This window comes from Pteropus medius, unplaced genomic scaffold (genome assembly GCF_902729225.1).
Source record: "Pteropus medius unplaced genomic scaffold, Ma_sr-lr_union100, whole genome shotgun sequence".
Taxonomy (NCBI): Eukaryota; Metazoa; Chordata; class Mammalia; order Chiroptera; family Pteropodidae; genus Pteropus; species Pteropus medius.
Window position 1 is genome coordinate 2393074 of NW_024356397.1, and position 24613 is coordinate 2417686.

At 43.0% G+C, this 24613-nt stretch overlaps 1 protein-coding gene across 3 annotated transcripts in view; it reads right to left on the reverse strand.

Moving 5' to 3' along the window:
* Positions 1-291: 291 nt before the first annotated feature.
* The window catches only part of ACVR1B (activin A receptor type 1B), a 32193-nt gene continuing 7871 nt past the window's right edge, over positions 292-24613 (reverse strand). For 2 of the 3 annotated variants that reach the window (XM_039862077.1, XM_039862079.1), the window contains 8 exons: positions 16854-17093; positions 15773-16021; positions 12637-12867; positions 9994-10161; positions 8811-8967; positions 7494-7618; positions 4970-5100; positions 292-3453 (listed from right to left, as the gene is read on the reverse strand). In XM_039862077.1, the coding sequence (XP_039718011.1) occupies positions 3328-3453; positions 4970-5100; positions 7494-7618; positions 8811-8967; positions 9994-10161; positions 12637-12867; positions 15773-16021; positions 16854-17093 (1427 nt within the window). In that variant the 3' untranslated portion in view covers positions 292-3327. Of the gene's footprint in view, positions 3454-4969; positions 5101-7493; positions 7619-8810; positions 8968-9993; positions 10162-12636; positions 12868-15772; positions 16022-16812; positions 17094-24613 lie in introns of all 3 variants that reach the window. The other variant, XM_039862078.1, reaches the window with a different exon arrangement.

The window sequence follows — 24613 nt, forward strand, 5'->3', positions numbered from 1 at the left end:
TTGTATAAAGAGAACAATGCTAAAAGACAAAACAAAGCCCAAGAAAAGGTATTCAGTGTCTTCTGATCCCTCTCACATGCCAGGCCCTCCTCTATGAAACACAGAGGAACAGTCGGAGACCCAACTTGAGCAGATCAGCCCCCCTTCTGATGTGACCCGCTGCGTGTTGACAACACACCCCAGCAGGTGGGAGGGTAGAAACACTACCTTAGAACATCTGCCTGTGCCCAACTCCCCCTGACAACAGCTGGGAGCAGTCCACAGATAGAAAAGAGACAGCACCAGAACAGCTCTGTGAATAAAACTTTAATAATGTACAGCAGAAATTGGACAGGCTCATTCTTATATTAAAACAAAAGATTTCCTATATTACAACTTATTTACATTTGCATACTGAAGAGGTAAAGTGTCTAAGTGGCTATTTTACAGTCCTTTCTAATAAAATGTACAAAAACAAACAGAAGTACCGAGAATGCCGTTCGGGGGCCTTGATGGCGACAATAAGAACGGGCTTGGACTTGGTCTGTGAATCCAGAGGTGCAGGTAGCCCTAAGGATCAGGGTTGGCCTCAGGGCCAAACAGCACGCTTCAGGCTGTAGTTTCTCCCCAACTCTCTAACTCCTGGTGTTGAGTGGTGGGGGTGAAGGTGAGAGCTTCCCAAAAAACTGCTCAGTCTTCCCCTGGAGGAGCTGGACTTGTCCGTGGTGAGGACAGGAGGGCCACCTGGGGAGTGGCTAGTGGCTTGGGAATCCCTGGGTTGAGGAGTGTTGGCAGATCCCAGAGGCTGGTTGTGAAAGGGACACAGGAGTCTAATTCCTGTTACCACCTAGAACCCGCCAGGTTCTGCTGCAGGGTGGAGAGGTGGGGGGTCCACAGGGGTGGAGAAAGAAGGTCCCCCTGATGACAATTGGTATTCAAGGGAAAGTAATCAGTAGCCAGTAAATTGGCCCAAAAGGTTAGGGGAAGATCTCCTTTAACACAAGGAAAGAGGCAATACATCAGGAAAATAAATAGGAAGGCCAGGGCATAGGGGAAACATGTAAGCAGGGAGAGGGCTCTCCCCCTCCTCCACAAGCTTTGGCAGAGAATCGCTGGGCTGGAGGCAGGGGTGCTCTGAGGCTGCATCCATAACATGCTCCCCTGGGGGCAGGAGGGGCTCAGAATGAATGCAGTGATTGGGCTCTCATGCCCACCACCGGTCTCTTTGGTGTGTAGGAGGGGCATCCTTGCTCCTTGGTGGTCTTCTATAAGAGCAATCATTCCAGGCTCAAAAGGCTCTCAGAACCAACTACTGTATGAAAACTTCTGGTTCCAAAACAGGCATCCACTAACTTGGATCAGCTCCTTCTTCAGTGCTCCAAGAGTAGGACCCAAGCCTGTCTTGTTCGCAGCTGCACTGGCAGTGCCTGGCGCGACGCCTGGCACCCAGCAGGCACTCAACAAACATTTGTTGAATAAATGCCTGGGGGAGGAGAAGGTGCAACCAGCTGGACAATGCACAAAAAGCTAGGGCCCCAGCACAAAAACCGCTTATAGAATAGGCAGGGTCGGGGGACAAAGCTCAAGAGAGACTAACTCCCGGGGCAAGGAGGAGCTCTCACTGCTGGGTGGGGACAGGCTCAGGTATAAGGACAGACATTTCCAGTGTGATCGAGCTATGTGCGTATGATTGAAGCATTTTTTTGTGTGTGGTTATTTTTGTAGGGATTTCTTTAAAAACAAATAGATTGAGAGGTAATCATCACATAGAGATGGTTTTCCTTTTATAAAAACTTAATATTAAAAAAAGTTAAAATCCAGACCCTCCCAATAAAATTAAAAACAAAACAAAACAAAAACCTAAAACCACTCCAGTTAAAAGTTATGGCTTCAAAGTTATTATATACCTAAGATATGCTGACCAAACCACCACCCACAACCGTGCTTCTAGACATCGTTAAATACTACACTCAGGTTAAATATCAGGTTCAGCTCAGGCTGTTCCCTTTAGAAGGGCCCCTGAAGTGGGTGCAAGCCTTATATCTTCCCTCCACCGTAATCAGATAATCCAGTAAAAGACCCATGCAGATGCCTCCCTCCCACCCCTATTCCCTCCCCATTCTTTGCCCCCCTTTCCTTTCCCCACCCTAAACCTACCACCAAAAATATACACTGCTGTTTCCAGAATCTGGGATATGAAAGACAGATGTGACATTCCAATCTGAGTCCCAAGATCTGGGCTTCAAATTCCTTGGGCCTTCCTTGATGTTGCCGAGTCTGATGCCCTGGGCTGGCTCATTTCCCACGGTTGACACTGACTACAACACCCGAGACTTCCACTAAGATGCTTTCCCTGCCTGCCCTACCCCTCCTTCACATTTGGACCCAAAAGCCTCGCCTGCCATGGACAACTGGGCCAGCTTTGGTTCCGGTCTGAAATGGAGAGGGAGAGCTTTGCTGACATAAGGTGGGCAGAGCAGCCTGCTGGGAAGGGAGGACGACCGTGGCTCAGGGTTCCAGGGAGTGGGGGAAGAAAGGGAGACCTCCGAGAAGGGCACCAGGACACAAGACACTGCTCACTACTGAACAGAGGCACCAGCACGCAGAGACGGCATGACAACCACACCCCTGACCTGCACATGCACCAAAAGCTCAAGCAGGGAAGTACGCACCTATAGACACACACATACACACACATACACACACATACACACACACACACACACACACACACACACACACACGTTTAAGGGCATGGCACGAACCAGGCACAACAGAGGACGCACCTCGGCACATGCACACACGGCTGGACAGACAGGCGGCAGATTTTGCCTCCACTGGCAGTCCCTCCAGATGTCCGTGCGAGGGCGGAGCACGGGGCCCACAGCTGCCTGTGAGAGGGGCTGCACTTCTGGTTCCTCTGGGTCATCTCGATGTGCTGGAGTTGCTCCCTGGAGGAAAATCCTCAGTGCTAGCTAGCACTGGCAACATTCGGCTTCGCCTGGGCCCTCCCAGGCTTCCCCGGCACCACTCCTGGCTATCGGCCAGATGCACTGGGTTTTGCGGGACTTCCCACTACAACCAGTTTGAGTTGTGGCACTGAGTTCTCCATACCATTCGCTCTCAGAGTCTCCATGCCATCAGGAGGTAAATATAAAAGGTGTCTGTGTCTCAAACCCAACGTGAGAGTGAGCAGGTCTCCTGGGCTCTGTCCCTCTTGCAGGCCAGGGCTTCTGACCAGAGGGCTGGGCAGAAACGAGAGGTAGGCCTCCATCGTACGCTCAACATGGCAGCTCTGTGTATAGTCCTTGCTGCGCAGGGTTGTTGTGTAGGGGGAGTGGAACAGGGTTAGATCTTCACATCTTCCTGCACGCTGAGCTGGGAAAGGGTTTTCTTAATACGCAGAGCAGTCAGGCGGGCCGCGCCGTTGGCATACCAACACTCCCGCATCATCTTCCCCATCACTCGTAACGCCTGCACAGAGACCAGAGGGTGTCAATTTGACCCTGCCCTGTGGAAGCCTTTCTGGTCCCTAGGTTCTTCCTCATTTCTCAGTGCAGTCCATCAAAATCTCCTCTCCCCCTAGGAAAATGCTCTGCAACATACTTCTCCCCTTGGCGCACCCTTCCTTAAGGGACAGGTTGTGCAGGCAAAAGGAGAAAGCTGCATCCTGAAGAGGGGAGACCCTCTCTGCAAGAACAGTCGGCCATTCCCCATCATCTGGGTAATCTTGAAAGAAATATCCACAACAGACTGCGATCTGAAAATCATTTCTGTCAGGTTTGATTGTTTACTCATTGTTCTTTTAAAAAGCAGCATATGAACCAGGGATACACCTTGGCAGGTGCACACACTGGCTGTAATCCCACGGTTCGTATGCAGAGACTGGGGGAGGGGCATGGTGAAGAAGTAGGAAAGCAGCCCCTGAAAGCCTGAAAGCATCTTGTCAGGGGCAGAACGCTACACTGCCATTGCCAGGACGACATAGGCGACCACTATGGTAGGGCCAAGAGGTGACATGGAAGGTCACCTATGGACTGTGCTGATTGTTGAGGGCTATAAAGTTCCTCAATTGCTGCCCTAGGCCGGTGGTTTTCAAAATTCTGTGTAACAGTGGAACCTATTTGTCTAAGTTGAATCCCAACATGTAAACAGCACTGACTGAAGAGGGAGTGGGGGAGGGCAGTAAAACCAGCTCTTCCAGTTTCGCACTCATCCTCTGAAGTATACCTAACCTGGGGATTCCAAGGAACATTTTGGAAAGTGCTGCTCTACTAAGCAATGAGAAGGCATCCCCTAAAATGTGAACTAAGTAATTTTGCTCTTCAATGCAGAAACGCCCTCTAGTGGTTATACTCCTTAAAAGCAGAACCCTGAGGGAAAAGGAGGCCCACGTGCACTTAGCCAGGCAAACCCTCTGAAGACTTTAAGAACAATGTTTATTAGGAACCTGTATCATAAATTAGTCCTCATATCAATTCTTTCTACCAAATGTTGTCCCCTTCCCACTTCATCTGCCATCTCTTCCAAATTCAAATTCTCTCCACCCTCCTCTCTTCTGAGTTGTTAGAAAGGCCACCTCTCTCACAGACATGTTCTCGCTAAGTCCAATCCCTTATTCTGTACCCTTCATGGAGGCTTCTTCTTCACTCAGCCATAGTGCTTGGCTCACCCTTGTGGCTCCACAGCCACTTTTCTAGTTAGACAGGTCTATTTGCTCCTGCTCGCTTTTTGTTTCTGTCTCTTGCCCACCTCTCTCATCTGTGCCTGGAGACCAACTCTTTTTCTTCCACTAGTCTGTCCATTCCAAAGGAGACCAGACAGTGCCCAGGACAAGGGACTGTGGCCCCTCAGGGCTTAGTGTGTAACAGCACATAGTGGAATATCATAAGTGACACTCGGCAGTACCCTTGGAGTTGGACCTACTGTCAAGTAAGATAGAGAAATCAGGCAAATGGAAAAGCAGCACCAGGCAGGGGGAGCTTCCTACCTCATAACTCTGCCACCAGTTGGGGATGTTGGGACGTAGCTTCTGGTCGCAAACGACCTTTCGCATTTCCTCAATAGAAGGGTCAGAGGGCACTAAGTCATAATATGGCAGCTGATATTCTTCATGGACTCCTAGGAGAAAAAAAAGTTCACCTGAGTTGCCAATAGAAGGAAGAGATTACTCAAAAGCCAGTGAGAACCACCACACTGTGATCTGCAAATACTACTTCCCACTAAGAGGATCTAGGGCTCTCTGGAGAGCTTGGCTGATCTGGATATAGAGCAAGAAGTACACGAGATTAGCCAGGGACATCTTTTTCATACCAAAACACAAGAAAACTATCAAAGACCACTGAGGTTAAGTCAAAAGGCACTAACTTGAAAAGCTGCCAACTAGCCAAAGATGAGAATATTTAAGCAACAGTAAGACTAACTAATAACTTCAATGAAAATATTTAAAACCCACCAGTTCATAATGATACTAAACAACATCAACAACAAAGAAACCCCCAAAACCTCAGTCACTTTTGTAGGATAACAGAGAACAAACTCATTATTTTGAAAAATAGTAAATAAATAAAAGTCAAGTATTTTTCCTGTCTTTCTTATTTAAATTATACATCTTGGTAACCAGAGACAATTAAGGATAAGTTTCTCTTTCAAGAAATCTAGCTAATACATGAAGATTGACAGAATCATAATATTGGCATTTCTCAATCTTAATAAATTTGGATTTGGACAATGATCATCGATGGCTGTTAACTTCACAAAAAGAGAGACCATTATGCGCCTTGTAACAGAAGGATTGTTTTGGTGGGGTGGGAATATATATACTAGTCTTAAATCTAACTATTATAGGAAACAAGAGAACATATGAACTCCATGAAAAGGCAATCAGCAAAATCTAGACAGGAAAACTTTATAAGACAAATGACTGGATTCTCTAATTAAAAACCGTGGAAGAAAAAAATGGAGGTGAAACTTACAGATTATGAGACTTAAGAGGTACATCAATCAACTGCAATGGATGAACATTATTTGAACTCTGATTCAAACAAACTGTTTTTAAAAAATTTAGGAAAAAATTGGGGAATTCTTAACACTGATGTTAAATGACATCAAGAATTAATGTTCATTTTTTAGTGTGATACGAGTATATTTTTGAGGTCCTTATCTTTTAGACCTACCAAACTGAAATATTTTCCATAATAAAAAGTTAATTTAAAAAATCCAATATAGCTTTCTCATGGCCTTTTCCAGGAAAAACTTGAGCTAATAGGAGAGATTTTTAAACAGAATCTGACTTAGTAATTATCTAAGGGGTAGTTAAGAGCTTAAGCTCTGGCCTCAGTCTGCCAAAGTTTGAATCCTAGTTTCATTAGCTGTGTGACCTTGGACGAACTACCTAATCTCTCTGTGATAAATTTTCTTCAACTGCAAAATGGTGACAGTTATAGAACCCACTTTCCGGGTATAAGTTTGTAACAAAGATTAAATAAGTTTATATATAACAAGTGGTGTTAGCATTATTAATATACACTTAGCCTAAATTTATAATTGATATGAGGAAGAAAAAAATTAACTCATTCAGTTTAAGACCTGTGTGACTAGATTTTTTAAAATCTGTTTTTATATAATGATCAAAATTTAAGATGTATAATTCCATGAATAATACCTGGGTGCCCTCTCCCTAAGTTGGGTCTTTCCAAAAATACCATAAATGGAAAAAGGCAATAATACAGAAAAGGGTTCTGCTGGAAGACTAACCAGTTCTTTTTAATTAATTTAATTTAATCACCTTCCACTGACATGGAATCACTTACATCTACGATAAATGGCTGAGGGCAGGGTTCTTGAACTTGATCACGTGGCAGAATACTTGAAAGTCATTGTAAAATACTGATGTACTAAGCTGATGAAAAAAAATGTTTTCTGCTATATCTGATACTACCTTTCACTGGATTCTGACATGGATGAGCAATTGCAAATTTGGAATTAAATCTTTGGAAGATTTAAGAAAAAAATACAGGAGAAAAAAACTCATTTTGAGAAAATTCTATGCATTAAGCTTTCTCCTAAAAATTGAGAAATTACCACTATTATCCTATCAAGGAAACCCTATGTTCCCCAGGAATGTAGCTTGAGAGCCAGTATGTTAGCATATACTGCCTCCTATGTAAAGGAGACTCCTGTATTAGTCCTGTGCTATTCCCACTCAGGCTTTCTCAACCTCCACAAACCAATAAAAACAATGTGTTAAAAAAAAAAAGCCAACTGAACCTCCAAAATGGTTATCGCAATGTACAACACTATTTTAGAAACTGGTCTAAAGAGTAAACACACCCTTTGCATAACTGCCTCCAAGGTTCCCTTATCTTTGATGAGAACCCTAAGTGTCATGTGCTCTGACACTAGGCATCCAACAGGTTGCAAAAAGAAAGAAGGCAGTAGAACACCAACACCCTCGGTAATCCAGCATCCTGAACTGGGAGGCAGGAGCAAGAGAAGGCAGAAAAGAAAGGTACCTCCAGAATTGCATCTTCGGGCAATCTCCCAATATACAAGTCCAAGGGCATAGATATCAGCACATTTAAAGGAGTCAAAGTGCTTCATGTTAATGGTTTCATCAAGTACTTCAGGGGCCATGTATCTACAACAGCAAAGGAAACATGATCGTGCACAGAAAAAGATGACTTCTCTACTTATTGATTCAGGGGCCCTCTGAATATTGGCAAGCATCACCCCAAGATAGCCCCTTGGCGAGGAGGAAGAGATCAATTCTCTTTATTGCAACTCCCATGTGTTTTGGATTTGAATCTAAATACTTCAGAGTAAGTTTGATGATACTAGGCTACTCTTATTTGTATTGCTACTTTTTAACCATCAAGATTTACTTTTAGCATGTTTTGATTTCTTGGCAAAGGTACTTGTACTGTGGGCCATAGGGCAGTTAGTAGTACATAAAATCTGATTGCTACAAAGGTCTTGGACTTTGTTAAATGTAACCACAGGAATGGGCTGACATTAAATGTCCTTCTGCACTTCTGTTATCTAACCTGATTACAGATATGTGAAAATTCATTCCAGATAGTCATCAATGTACCCCTCAGCTAATTAGTACTACTCTAGCCACTCCCCTCCACGTACACAGTAAGGAAAATCAGGGGATCACCTCAGGCCTCACACTTTGGGGCTTAGGTCATTCATTCAGGTCAAAGGGAAAAAACATGATTCAGTGAAATGCACTGAGATTCAGCAGAAAAACAGACCTCCTGTTCCATCCTATTAAAAGACAATTCCGTTCACAACTCATGAAGTCAATCTGCAATCACAATTCCTTAGTCCTTATTTCACTTCTGTATGAAGTGGGAAGCAGGCCTATAATCCTGGGGGTGCCCTAATCTCCACTCTAGATTACCTCTGCTCTGGCTTGGCAAACCTGCTCTCTAAACCCCAAGCAAAACATGCTTCCTGCCTCCCCGGGGGTCTCTACACAAGCCATCCCTTTGGACAGCAACATTTCCCTCTCCCCACAGGCAAGTCCGGTGCCTATGCGCCCTCCAAATCTTGTTCCAGATTCTCTTTCTCTGCTGCTCTCCACTACCCAACACCACCAACAACTATGTGTATACAGTTCTATGGAGCTGTGCTCTTGGCACTTATATCTGTTAGATGTAACTGTGTAGCTTTCCAGTGTGGGGAGTGGGTGTTCTACTTTCTGCTGTCTTAGAGCAAGGATTACACCTCTTTTTTCTACACCTTCTCCTGTGCAACGGGAAGGGCCACACGTCGACTGCTCGGAACAAGTGTAGGGCACGGACAGAGGCCTAGGGCCTTCCTACCGTTTGGTTCCCACTCTCTGATTTGGAGCAATGTCAATGGTATCAGTGACGGCATCATGACGGACAGCCAGGCCCAGGTCTGCAATGGCGCACATGCCGTTTTTCTTCACCAGGATATTCTTTGACTTTAAGTCTCGATGAGCAATTCCAGGTTTCCCTGGGAGAGAAAAAACAGAGATCTTTAAAGAAAGATAGTAAAATGTGTTAAAAACACAGACTCTGCAGCCTGACTGGGTGGGTTCGAGTGTTGCCTTTGCCACCCACTAACCCTGGAAAAGTGACTTAACCCCTCTGTACTTCGGTCCCCTCAACCATAAAACAAGACTAATGCCAGTACTTACTTCTTGGGAATGCTGTGAGGATTAAATGCACTCATGTAGGTAAGTAAAGAGCTTAGAAAAGCATAGTATTAGCTAATATTACTATTAATACTACTACTACTTGCCTTTCCAGAACTAATATGCTCTAGTATTGAATTGTTGAGGAATTCAAAGAAAAGTTGCTGCCTTGGCAATTAATAGGGATTGCTAATATCACCACAGAGGCTGGGAACAGGCCCAAACTTTAATGGCTGGTTTTCTGTCATGACCAGCAAGTGCTGTTGCCCTGGTCAGCCAGGCATCAGGGAGCACACCTGCTACTGCGACAAGATCCAGGGTTTCCCCAAGAGCTGCTGTTACAGTCAACCAGCAGGGATGCCCGAGGTCTTCTTCTTCCCACAAACCTTCCTAGATTAGCAAAGCCCAGTGTATAATCCACCCAGCAGTCTTTAAGTCAGCTGTCCCCAAAAATGAATGTGTGAAATTACTGAACTGATGCTTCTGTTCCATGAGTCTGTTCAATCTTCTTAGTTCCATTCTCTTACATGTGCACTACGGGCTTCTGAGATGATCACTCAATGATCAATGAGATGATCACCAACCAACATCTAACGTGTCAGGCCATGGAATGAAAAATAACTGAACATTTGCATTAGAGTCCCTGAGGGAATTCTGAAGACAGGTGGGAAAAAAACCCATGAGGTTTTTTTACCTTTCATACAAGTAAAGCTCAAACCTCTTTCCTTTAGATTACAGTTCTTAGGTCCACTTTTCTCAGTTAAGGAGTTTTGGGAACTAAATCAGGGTGGTACAAACTTTTAAAGTCTATCCAACTATACTGTCTCTCGGCTGGGTCCACTCACCTTGGGTGCCCACGATCTCCATGTGCAGGTGTGCCAGCCCGCTGGCAGCAGACAAGGCCAGCTTAATCATCCCCTCAATCGTCACGGTGTACCGGTTGAGATAATCAAACAGGGAGCCATGCTCATGATAGTCCGAGACAAGCCACAGCTGGGTCCAGGTGCCATTATCTGCAGAGAACCACAGAGGAGTTCCAGAAAAGACACAACCACAGAGGTTAAGGCAGGAAAGGAAGACTGTGTACCAGACAGACTCCAGTAGATTCCTGAATTCCTGCTTCTTCCTTGCACACCTCCTGCAGCCCCCTCTATGCCCATTTCATCTACAGGTGTCTACCAGTTCTAGGCTCCAGGAAGGTCAGAAGAACATTTCTTTCTTAGACTTGCTCCCTTATTTCTTGCAGGTGGCTACAGGATTCTTTACAGTGCTCCATTGTTACACCAAATTTGAAATATAAGGCATCCAGGAGAAGAGGAAGCATGTGCTTAGGGAAAGTAACAGGTAACACCTGCAACACTGCTTTTGATTCTGAAGAGACCTGCTCATCCACACGTTAGCAACCACGACTGGCTGTATCCACCACTGCCAAAGAGAAAGGCTTCGCAGGTCCTCCTCGGTGCTCGAAGACCCTTTGAGCACAGCCTACCCTAGTCTCATTTGTAGCATTTCTTTCCTAAGTGCATTGTTCCAACCAGGCTATGAGCTCTCTGTGAGAGCAGGAAAGGGCTCCTTTGTGCATTAATGTATTCCAGGCCAAAAAACCACTTTTTGATACATGAAGAGCACACGTCCAAGTATTCCAGAGAGGTCATCTTAGCCTCAGAAGAGCAATGGAAGGTGGACAGCATACACTTTTATAAATGGTGTGGGTGTATAAGAGAGCACAGTGGGAAAGAGGAGGGGGAAGAAGAGAGAGAGAAAAAAAACCCCAAAAGCTGGCAATCTAATTAGGTTATGCTGCTGTCAACAGGAAAATTGGAAAGTAAATTGAGATCGCCTAAATTCCGGGCTGGTGCTAGTTCCAGGACTCTACACTATACATATCATGTTAAAAAGGCAAGAATGAAACAGTCTGATTTTCTCCTCCCCTGGCCCTAATGTGGGTTTCAACAGCCAGATCCCTTCTCGCACAGCTGCCAGAATCAATAAAGGGAGTGGCTCCTGGAAAAACACCAATCTTGACTTCTCTGATTACAAACAAGGGGTCCACCCAACATACCCCTATTATACTACAACCAGCCCCAAGTCTTGAGGGCCCTGCCAGTATGTTAAAAAGGAAGACTATGTTGATCCTTTAAAATATATGTAAGGTTTAAATCTTATCAAAAGGTGAAGCTGTTTTTTAAAAAAGGAACAGCTTATTCATAAAGAGTAAAAAAATTCTCTCTTCCTCTTCTTCGTGTAGAGTCTAACACTTTTCAGCTCAGGAGCAGATGAGGTCACTATAAACCCCCATAGCAATGTGGGGAATGAGCAGTTGTTTTAGGAAGGAAAAATAAACACTTAGCATCTTCCATAGGCTTTGTAGACACTAACTTCTAAAAATCGCTGTGGGAGCAAACTGTCACAACTGCCAGAGAGACTCTTCCAAACTATAAAACCATCACTGCATGGTCTATGACTTTAAGCGTACTTCCTGCCTATGTGTCTGTTGTCCCCTCTTCCTGGGAGCTGTGAAGGCAGGAACTGTCTTGTTCTTATGTGTGATAATGCAAGCAGCTGGCAGAGGTCCTGGCCCGTAGTCATCAATAGATGTTACTGAACTGATAAATGAAATTTCAGTTACTACCCACTATCTCAGAATACAATCCTCTCAAAAAGGCCCTCGCAGTCTGGCCTTCATTACCTCTCCACCATCTTTTGCTATATCATAACCATCCCAAGTCACCTGCAGGTTTCCAAACACACTTCACCTCTGCACATGCGTCGGGAGTGCCTTTCTATTGGTTTTCCTTCCTGACCGACTCCTGCCACCTTCGCCTCAATCAAGCTTGTGTGACCTCCCTGACCCCCACCTCACTCCCAATTTTGCTCACCAGAACAGCCTGTTGTTTTATTACTTCCTATAATCAATCATTACTTTGTCTCTTTGCTAGTCAGTGAGGTCCTCAAAAATGAGGACATGCCTGGCCAAACAAGAGAGACTCAAAAATTAAAGCAAAAATGAAAGTGAGAAAGGAGAAAATAAGAGACCTTGGGTACAAGTGGACTCAAAGCTGGGCCTGAAGGCCATGAGGTAACACTTTAGGGCAGAGAGGTCATCACCAGGCTGTGCTCACTCCACCACAAACATATGCTGCTGGTATGCCACAGAATGTGGCCTACACACTTTTCTGGGGCCATCCTCTCCTAGGGCCCCTCAGGGACTACCCTGGGGGTGGGTTTGGGAGTGTCGTGGAAGGGAAACTGAGTAGGCAGGACAAGAGATTTACTTGTTCATCTGTTTAATAACTACTTATTTACTTGTTTAGTGATCTGGGTTTCTATACAAGCTTTTTGTAGACGTTTGAAAACTATTACCTTATTTAGATTCTTTCTATGGGTAATAACTAAGAAGGCAAACAGAGCTGTGCTATCCCCGGTCACCTCCTCCATCTGGGGCCATGGTCGGCTTTAGGACACTGTATCCAAACCCAGCTCTTTACCTTTATTGTCAGCAGCAATAAATCCAAGAATGTTTTCATGGCGCAGCATGACGGTCTGGTATATCTCTGCTTCTCGGAACCAAGACCGTTCTTCACGAGAAGAGAAAATTTTCACAGCCACATCGCCACCTCTCCAGCGGCCACGCCACACTTCTCCAAACCGGCCCTTGCCAATAATCTCCTGTAAAACGATGGTTCGGGCCACTGTGCGCTGGACGAAAAGGGGTAATCCTATGGACAAAAGAATAGAAAGAAAGCTGACACTGTAAATTTGCTAAACTTAGTAACGCTCTCTTATTGCCATACTGGAAAAGCCTTCCCACACTACCTCATGCTACACTGGTCCACTGACCATGGAGAACTGCGACTGCCCCTGCACCATGTCCAGGTAATCCACCAGGGAGCTAAGCCAGGACGCGACAGAGTGAGTGAACACAGAAAGGGAAATGCATAGGATTATCTATTCCTTATCTAAGCAATTTGTCCTCTCAGTGAGTGTAGATGACAGATTTAAATATAAATGTCTGACCAGATTTACCAACTCTACAGCCAGCCTCTTGTGGGCCAATCCACCCACATCTGCCTTATGTTAATGGAAGAAGAGGGCAAAAAAAATGAAAGTGAGAGCTTGAGCACTGGAGTGCCTTCAGGCTGCTCTGTTCCTTGGCCACTAGAGGGCAGTGCTGTGTGGACCATGAACGCCAAATTGTGGTGAGGGCATTTAAGGTTCCCCCCTTTTCTGGAGATCAAAGTTCGGCTCGAGTGTGATGCTCAAAATGTAAAATGGGAAACTATCATGCTTATTCTAAGATTAATTTTACTGTCTTTACAAGACTCATTTATCAACTCTCTCACAGCCCCTCCCGACAGATAAATACATAAATGTTATTAATCCCTAACTCTTGTGGATGTGAACTACCATTTACTGTATGCATACTATGCATTAGGCACTATGCTAAGGGCTTTACATAAATTATCTCATTTCCTCTCAACCACCTATAAGGCAGGTGTTGTTATCTCCATCTTACTGATGAGAAAACTAAGGCTCAAAGGGGACGATTAAGTAGTTCATTCAAATTCATACAAACAATAAGTGGCAATGCAGGGATTGAAATATAGAACTGTGTAACTCCAAGATTCATGTTTTTAACTACGACAGTATAGAACCAGCAAAATGTTTCTCAAACTGCATCCCTTTTCCCCATCCCCTCTGTGCCTTATCCTAGTTCTGGCCCTTCTTTAAAACACTTCTAACTGGTCTTTCTGCCTCCCCTCTCACCCTGCTCCTGCCTTGCAGCCCACACACAGCCCCGCCTCACCCTGCCCATCCTCACAGGAAGGTAGTAAATGAATGAACTCACCCTCCACACCACTGCCAGAACGCTTTCCCCAGAAAAATATGGACATTTCTTTTCCCACACGAAAACTTTCAGGAGATGCCTCTCGCCTTGCCAGACAAAAGCACAGCACTCAAGGTCCTTTCTGCCTTCATCAGTCTGATGCCACCACCCCCAGCATGGGTGCACCATGCCGGTCTTTCTACCATTCCCTAAACACTCGGTGAACTTTATGCCTTTCTGTCCTTTTACTCAAGGGATTTTCCTTGGCCTGGAAAGTTCTCTGCCCTCCCATCTCTCTTAAAACTTTGAACTCAATCTTCAAAATCCTCTAAAATAGTCCTCCTCTGTGAGACCCTTCCCAACAATCCCTGTCTCTTCTATCTAACCCTCATTGGGCCTCTTTCTCATCGTTTTACCCTATATCACCCAGAGGGTAGTCAATTCATATATTGTTGATATGAACTGAACATCACATAAACAACAAGGACTTATTTATTTTAAATCTACAGTATTAAAACTCCAACACTTTGGAAGCTCTGCATATTCTGGATTAAGAATGGACTAAACCATCCAGAGAGAAATAGTTATTAATCATTTTACTCCAGCTGACTAAGTAACTGCATGGACCTTCCTGAGCCTCTCAGCCGGTCCTGATCTTAAAAAAGACTCCAGAAAACCCAAGCTAACCTCTTCTAGCAGAAAATTCAATCACAGAGTCAGTCAGGCAGTTCTAACCACTGCCCTACCTCTTTCAGCAAAGAACAAGCCATATATTTTCTCTCTTCCTAAAAATATGCAGCTTTTAAATATATCCATCATTTTGGCACTCTCTACTGCAGAGCTTAATAAAGGCAAAACACTAAAATTCAAGAGATGTCACAGCTCAAAGTATTCCTTGTGCTCAAGGAGAAATGTCTGGTCATGACTGATGGCATAATTTCCCTACAGAAGTCTTGTCACATGGCAAAGAAACATACATAAGCACAAAATTCTCACAAATGTGATTCTATATGTTTTAGCTAGAATGGCAACAGTGACCTTTGTGGATCTTTTTACAAGGACAGACTACCACCATCACTAAAATAACTGTTTATCTTCATAAGATGACTCTTTTGCAATTAATATTCGCATCTGATAGCCAGCTGAGCTATATACCCTGGGCCCTGAACAACCCAATTCCCCTTATCCTAAAATCTGGTCTCACATCAAGGTCCAGTGTTCGTCTAAGAAAGACGTGGTTACCAACAGGCAGTACAGAAAATAGTGCTAATGCCCTGCTGAAAGCCTAAGCTGCCTTTATTTAACCCCCGCCCAAAAAGCCCTGGGCAACTGATACAAGTCAATGATTCACCAAACTCCAGCTTTCAGCTTTACTCAATGTCCTTAAACTCCCCTTGTGGTTGCTCAGAGATCAATGATTAGCTGTCACCACCTAACAGGAAAGTGGCACACTCCTGTCTTTCAAAAGGGGCCCTTAAATTGAGCACTCCATTGCTCAGGTGGAACCAGGTGAATTTTAATAGATGTATGGTTACAGGACTTGAAGAGAGGCAGAATTTCTGAAATGGAGAGTTTTACATTTGACCTTTGGAATCCCAGGGAGTGAAAGATTTTCTGTGAACTCATTATCTTATCTTATTACTGTCAGACACCAAAAGAAGGGGAAGTATGAAACTAAATGACTCAGTGCTGCTAGAAACAAGTGCAAAAGCCCAGCCCTTTTCACAAACACTCTATCCTGCTGGGAAGCAGTAATGAAGGCCAACAACAGACACGAGGCCTGAAGAACTCAGTACCTGAGCCAGACCCCGACGTGGAGAGATCGTAGACAAGATCCTGGAGCGTCTTGTCTTTGGAAAGACACATCTCACATGAGGGATCCTCCATGTCCAGCCTCTGGCGGTTGTGATAGACACGCTGATGATAGTTAATGACAAGGAAAACAATGATGATGATGAGAAACAGGAGGAACACTGGGCCGGCAATAATGCCGACCAGCTCCACAGGGCCCCACATGGAAGGATGCTCAGGCTCCTTGAGGTGACCTGGGTTAAGTGAGAGAAGAGAGGGAAAGAACAAAGAGTAAAAAAAAAAAGAGAATGTGTTGGCCTTATTTATCCCTGACACAACCCTCCAAGTGCAAATTTCCTTTCCTTTGCCTCATGTACAAGGTGTCCTTGACCTCTCTGCTCTTACTGGGCTACTCTGTTTGCCTGGATGCTCTCAAGTGCAAACCTCTCTGGTTAAGAAGCCCTTTGCAGCAGTCTAACCCATAACTCATTTTATAATTTCAGAGCATTTCATGGTACTATTCCCACCTCAGCGCCCCGGACAGATGCCAAGTTCTACTCTTCAACTTGTAACAGCTTCTTTAAGCTCTGCTCCAGTCTTTCTCCTCCTGTTCTGATCTCTCTAGTAATACTTCTAAATGGCACACTTGCGAAGGGGTGGGATCTATTACTTTTCGGCTTTGTTCAAAGTCCTTGCCCAATTCTAGCCCTTCTTCCCATTTTGCCCTCATCCCCACCCCAGCAGTTCCCTGCACACAGCTCTGGGGCTGCCTCCTTCAGCATCAGTCTCATACGATCCCCTAGGATCCCTGCCTAGCTCTCCCACTCCTCAATGGCTGCCTATGGCTGTTCGGCCACTATCCAAAATTCAGCTTTCACCTCTGGGACCAACTTGACAATGTCTCCTTCATCTTCTAATCTATGAACCTGACGTGAAAGGAATCCTATTCCCTGCCACCTTGGGGAACATCAAAAAGAATCCTTTACCAATCATCAAAGAGAGTGGGGAAAGAGTAGAGAAGGATGAAATGACAGGGGTGCCCTACCTCCGAGATGAGCCAATAGTCCAACAAGGGTGTCCACTCACCACTGGGCACCCTCAGGTCAATCTTGTTGCAGAAGTCAGTGTAGCAGCAGTGGGTGTTGCGAAGATCCTCCGAGCTCAGGCAGTAGAAGGGCTTCCCAGCGGGGACCAGCTCCACTTTGGGGATGCAGGTGCGCACATGGTGCTCCATCCCATCCAGGTTGAAAATGGAAACCATGCAGGCCCCATCTGTTTCACATGTGTAGTTGGCCTGTAGGCAGCTGGTGCATGTACACAGCAGAGCTGCAGGAAATTTGGGAGTAGACACTGACATCAATGATCAGATCTTACCCTAGGTCCTTCTCCAGATTTAGAATATAATCCCTTAGCATGCTTGTTCCAAAATGAAGAGCTATTATAAAGACGGGGCCAGAAAGATATCTTCAATGAGGGCACAACCTTTTCACCTGTTTATTCAGCTCACAAGTAAAGCTTTCTAAGCTTCACCATTTTCCTCTAAGTGCTCTACTTTATGCCTATGAAGCACAGAGAAACTACCTTTTGAACTTTGCCTTAGACTTATTACAAATTATTTTGTGGCTGGGAAAGGTTTTCCTTTAAATTTAAATGAGAGGAAGGCACCTTCCCTTTGGAGAATATAAGTCTCCACGCCCAATACACACACACTCCATCCAAAACTACCTATGGTTCCTTGGTGCCATCATCACCCCCATCTCCTTTCTCCAACACTAGGTATGCCCAGTTTCCTGAAGGCAGTATGAATGCTCTCACACATTCTCTTCCTTCAATGCTTTTTTTCCTAGCTAATTCTTACAAATCCTTTAAATTCAGCTTTAAAGTCACTCCCTTTGAAAAGCTTCCCCTGACTAGTCCAACGCCCTCTTCCTGCAGTCCATGGCAGGTGTCCCTCTCATGAGGGACAAAAACAGTATACTCCAAAGAGGATAATATTAGTGGCTACCTCTTAAAGTTATTGTGAGGATTAAATAAGCTCAGGCATAAAAAGTGCTCAATAAATTTAAACCACTCTGAAAGGACTCTGAAAACACTTTAAAGGGTGTGTGTGTGTGTGTGTGTGTATAAAATCTTTTTTTTTTTTCAAATAGGTAGTATATGCAATCATTTCTGAGACTAGTGAGTCTTGCTGGGTGTGTATTATACATAAGTGTGCACTGTTGACAGGAAATTACTGTAAATGAATTTGGTACCTCTGAAAGTAAATTCAGCAGCCCTGGAGTCGGAAATCCTTTATCAGTCTAACAAGAATAGCACAGACAGCAGCAGTTGGTTCTCCCCAACACTGTCTCCCAAGAACCTAACCTAGCCCTGACCTCTCTGGATGGGCAGGAGTGTGGCTTTAGCCACTAGAATACTTAAGTTGGGACTCACATCCCTGAATGAAAAAGCTGTCAATCACAGTATGAAGGTGGTAGGACTCACCCAGTCCTCAGTTGGACACTAAGTGGATGCTACTTGGATACCAAGTGGGAATATGTTCAAACTAAGGCCTCTGGACAAGAGATGTATATGATCAGTTCCATGAAAAACTAGCCTGTCATAACTCACCCCTTTAGGCTGTAAACAGTCTATCTTTGTCTCTTCCTCCAAAACACTAGAAGACAACTCTTGGCTTTTCAAATCCAAAGACAGATTCTAAATATCTGTGTGTCCAACCCCTCCTTCCTTCAGCTTTCTATAAATGACATGATCCCTTGCCATTCCCACACAAGGAAATAAAGGAGAGACAGCTCTGACAGGTAAACAGGCAGTGTAGATCTTCACTGTATGGCCTGTAGTATTTTTTCCACAGTATCTGATCAGATCCTTTTCTTCTGGGAGAAATTACAAAACATGCAGCTACCTGCTGAAGCATTTGGGTAGTGTTACGTTTTAAAGGCAGGAAGTTTAAAGCAGGTATCCTTTAGAACTAGGATCCAAATCATAAAAGGAATTTTAAAAGTAAATTCTTCCTTAATTTCAATTCCAACCCTTTTAGACATGAAAAAGAATAAGGAAACTCATTTATTTGCTCCCTCTTTCACTCCTCTAGCTAATTTAAAAGTTACTTCTGCGACCTTCCAAATACTTAATCCAAACCTCTTTTACTCATGCTGAAGCCCTGACTGTTAATTCAGGAACGCTAATGCCCACTCCTCTTTGTGTCAGTGAGAACATTCAGGCATGAAAGGGGTTGCCCATGGAACACACACCTCTCAATACATGCACCAAAACGTCCAGCAAAGAGAACAGCATTGGGTCTATTTTGGGAAGCGAGAAGGGAAAGTGAACAACTCCAAGAGGGCTATTCTGAGCACAGTGGGACACACAGGCCAGACCCACAGCCGCCTTTTGAAAAAAAGCTCACTTCGGAGTCTGTCAATTAGCAGGCAGGAGAGCCAGGAGTCTGAATCCAGACACTTCTTCTCCTTTCATTGGTTCACAGCCCCTTTCACAGTGATTCATTCTGGAGAATGAACACACCCACACGTGGCTCATTATTTTTGGGAAGTACTTAAACAATCCTGGTGTAAGACAGGAAAGAACAAAAGTGGTGAAATCTATGCTAGACGGGACTAAGAACGGAACTGGGAGCAGGGCCATGTGCGTTTGTGATAAGGAATTGAGCAAGCCCCTGAATTTATCTGGGCCTCAGCTGCCCAACCAGAAAATACCATTTATCTTACAGAAATGGTATAAAGATTAGCCAAACATCCAGTAAGTGCTCTGGGTACTCTGAGAAAGACTCTCTCTGCACCCATCTGTGTACGTCTATATATTTTACAATGAGTGAAATGTCTGAAAAAGATCTATTTTTAAGATAACTATCACTACTGCCTACACCCCTGAAAAGGTTTCAGTTACTATCACTAGAGCTGCAGATGGGTATCACAGCAGGAATAGGTCAGAAAGACCTAAGGCTCAAATACCAGCTCTAATATTAATCACATGACCTTGAGCAAGTTAGGGAACTTCCTGCACCCGGTTTCCTAATCTGTAAAGTGGGACTGTTAATAATTACATCACAGGACTATGCAAGACTTACATGAAATAAAAAGTGCTCAGCAAATAGGTGCTCAATAAATTTATTCTCTCAATGTAAAACTCACACACACACTCATTAACAACTCTCTTTAACTACTAATTATTAGGAAGTGGCAAGTTACAGCAAGACCACAGCAAAAAACTGCTGTCTAGGTCTCAGCTCTGCCAGTAACCACTCGCGTAGCTCTGGGCAAGTCATTTAACCTCCCTGAGCCTCATTTTCCTCATGATTAACCAGAAAGAAGGGACTGAACTAGATGACCTCTAAAATCCTACAACTGAAATTTGAATCTAGTCTGTTTCTAAATTCACATTGTTTGGATCACCGATCCAAAACTAGGGACTTCTGCTTTAAATTGTATGTACCTTTCTCTGAATTTTAAAGATAGACATATGGCTAGTCTTCTATTAATATTCATTTTTCATTGAAACAAAGTAAGTGATAATAAAATTATAAAAACATCTGAATTTACCATAAATTTACTAGTACACTAAATCACAAACCTAATTTCGATGTCTCTGAAAAGCTAAATGTGGACTAATGATAACAGCCCTTTAGAATCTATTTCATAGTGACTCATCAAGTTAAATCAGTCCACACATGTGTATATAAACAATACACACCTGAGAGTTACGTAGTAGAAACAACACAAGTAGGAAAACCAATCACAAAGGAGTAATAAAAACACTATGCATACAAGCAAGTTAAAAATGGCGAGAACAAAATTCCCACTAGCGCAGCACTTTGTTATTAACAAGCTAGTCAAACCTGAACTAAAGACAAAACCACTTTGGCAGGATTTGAACATAGTTCCAAAGTATAATTAGAGGGCGGGATGTAAATGTAAATTTGATTCTCCTGAGAGAGGCTGTGTTTTCTGGAAGGCTGACAAGTCCTAACTTCAGCAGACTCAGTCTAGCTGCATGTTAAGGAGGCACTAACATAGCCAGGTCTCAGTAAAACGATTTCACTCCAGGCAGGGTGCTGGTTAGGTCCCCACTCTTACCCACTGGCAGACACTGGGAGTACACTCGGCAAGGATGTGGCTCACTGGGAATGCTTAGGAACGACCTTATAGGATAGACTCACACCACAGCCCAACATTAAGCCTTAGACCACATCACCAGGGAAGGGTATGGGAAAGTGCAGGGTGGTGGCACCAATCTCAAAAGGTAAGAGGCATGCTGCAAAACACACATTTGTCCTGGTAGATAAAAGTCCATGAACGTTCCAAAACATTTTAAAGCTACAGTACTTATGATTTTTAGCTTATATTAAGTGCTCCTTGGGGATAATAAGTTTCATTAATTTAGTACTTGTGTGAAGCACTGTCCTGTTTAGACACAATAAACTTGCCACTTCCAAACTTTACCGGGCAACCTTCCAGTTCTAGAGTATCCAAGATTCGGTGCCCAAATCAGCCTGTGCTGCCTTTACTCTTCATGATTTTACAAGTTGATCATAAACTGCCTCTAAGGTCTCATCCTTCTAGATAACAGCATCCATCAGACAGGCCAAACTGATAAGAATAGCCTATTCCAACCTATGATTATTTTAATTATTCTTCCCTGGATCTTATCCAAACCCCCTACAGCTTCCTTAGGATAGAACAAAGACCACAGCGCTACATAATTCTGTGACCTCAAATAGCCAAAATGATCTTGAAAACGACAAAACAAAACAAAGTTGGAAGACTCACATTTCCCAATTACAAAACTTACTACTGGCATAAATATAGCCATATAAATCAATGGAATAGAAATGAGAGTCCAGAAACAAACCTATACATCTGTGATCAACTTATTTGTGACAAGAATGTCTAGAACTTTCAGGGAGAATGACTAGTCTCCAATAAATGGTGCCAGGCAACTGGATATCCACATGCAAAAGAATGAAATTGAACTCTTACTTCCCATCATGTACAAAAATTAACTCGAAATGGATCAAAGACCTAACTATAAGAGCTCAAACTCATATTCCAAAACTTCTAAAACTTTAAAAAAGAAAATGGGCAAATCTTCAGGACCTTGGATTTGGCAATGGTCCCTTACAGATATCACACCAAAAGCACAAAAGTAGATGAATTGGCCTTCATCAAAATTAAAACCTACAGAATGAGAGAAAACAGTTGCAAATCATTTATCTAATAATAGTCTAGTTTAGAGGATATATAAAGAACTCTTACAACTCAACAACAAAAAAAAACAATTAAAAAATGGGCAAAGGACCTGAACAGACATTTCTCCAAAAAAAAAAATACAAATAGCCAACACATGAAAAGATGTTCACCATCATCTCAAACGCAAATGAAGTTCAAATTCAAATAAAACCCACAATGAGATACCACTTCCTACCCACTAGAAAGGCCACAAAAAATGAAAAAGAAAATAACAAGTATTGGTGAAGACTCAGAGAGACTGAATCCTCATACACTGCTGGCAGGATCGCTGTGGAAAACATTTTGATATTTCCTCGGTAAGTTAAACACTGAATTACCATATAACCCAGCAATTCCACTCCTGGTATATCTCCAAAAGATTGAAAACAAGTGTTCAGACAAAAACCTGTACATTGATATTCATAACGGCACTATTCACAATAGTCAAAAGGTGGAAACAACCCGCATATCTGTTAAATAATGAATGGATAAACAAAATTTGGTATATTCATACAATGGAGTGTTATTCAGCCATAAAAATGAATAAACTACTGACATACACTACAATATGGATAAACTTTGAAAACACTATGTTAAGTGAAAGAAACCGTATATTGTATGATTCCATTTATAGTAAATATCCAGAAAGCAAATTAGTGGTCGTCGTCGGCTGGGGAGCGGGGCGGGATGGGAAGCGACTGCTTAACTGGGTTTCTGGGTTTCCTCTGGGGTAAAGAAGACGTTCTGGACTGATAGTTTTCTTAACATTATGAAGGTACTTAACACCACTGAATTGCACACTTTAAAATGGTGAAAAATGGTAAATTTTCTGTTACACGTGTTTTACCATAATTTAAAAAATACCATAAATCTTTGTAAAACAGTTTGTATGCTATAATCTCAATTATAAAACAAAAACACCAAAAACCTAACACGTGGAGGGAAAAAAAAACTGGAGGCACAGTGTTCTTCAGATTGTGCTCTTCCTCAAGCCTTAGACTCCCCAAAATGTCCCAGGAACCTCTGAACTCCACAAGGAGGGAACCGGTGTTCTCCTCCTCTTCACCATTTTCTCACTGGTGTCCAACATAGTGCCTAGCCAATAGCGCCATGCTTAATAAATCTCCAATAAATCTCAGCCTAGTAACTGAAGAAGAAAGGGGGCTCCACCCAAGTGGCTCAGGTTTAATCCACTTTATACATGTTTCTACATTTTCATTTTTAAAAGGGTTCCACTGCTTTAAAAAGAAAGAAAAAAGAAAAAAAGTTGTTCAGTCATTACTAATCTAGACAACTGCCAATATGTTTATGAAAATCCCGAATCGGATTAAAAAATGGAGGTGTCTGGCACTAAACTGTCACAAAATAGAGGAAATGGTTTAGTTCTCCTGGGAGGACAGCAGTGTAGGGGGACAATACCTGGGAACTGACACTGCACCAGGAGCCAACTAACTAAATTACGTAGAAAAATCTTGCGGCATTAAAGTAAAGCAATCGGATGCTAATGGTAAAAGAGACCCAAGTTACACCCTCACCTTTCAAAATCATCAAAATTAGATTACAGAGCAACACAAAACAAAAACTCTCAAGTGTCCAAGAACCATAATAAAGTCAAATTTTACATGTGTAGTTCATGGTACCTAAAACCTCCCAAAAAATATACTGGTAAAAAGCACTTATGAAAAAAATATAACTGACTTAATAAAGGAAGTTACTTGTATGAAGAAGGAAAAAACCCACAGATTTAACAATAAGACACTTGATAAGCTTGGTATTTAATTCTGATCTGGGAAAAGGTCTCGGAATGGGGTTTGCAAAAGAGAAAGGTGTTAGAAAAGCCAGCTTCACACTATATCTATTCTACAAACTGCCTTTCTGACATTCTACTTGGAGACAAACCCAACCCTAGAGAGCTGTTTAAACAAGTTCACCCCTAAGCCTCAGGTCTAGAGAATGAAAGCTTTGTTCTCAATCAAAAGAGATGTTTGATGTTTATGCTAAGGAGACCTGTCACTGTAACTTATTTATGACTGACTATAAATACCTGAACATCTAGCAATGGCCCACCTGCTGCCCAGGAGAATGTCAAGGTAAGAATGAGTGGCATCACTATGACAAAATGTATCTGATGAACCTAAGTGTACAGACTCGGCCACCATATTTAGACTATCTACTAGTAACTTGGTATTTCTCTTTTGCTTAGTTTATTATAATTAGTTTATTATAATTTATTATAATGAACATGTAAAAGCACTCTGTTTTCTTTTATTGTATTTAAATAGACATATCTGTTGCTCGTTAGAGCAGGGGAAGATATTTATCAGTGGCATTTTGTATTTGCTTCCTGACCTATTTCCTATACTATGGATGAGTGGAGAGGAGATGGTATATATCAGTTTTGAGTGAGAAGAGGGAAAGAAATGGTTGTTTCAGGCAACTGGGACAATGAAAAAAAAAAAATTTCAACCAGGACTGAGAATAAAACTAATGGGTTGAGGTAAAGTTCATTTGGCTGGAATAAAATGGGTGGGTGGTAGAAGAAACAGAGATGGAAGACAGGAGGTAGGAAAAGAGATTATGATGTTCCAAGTAACTCACAAA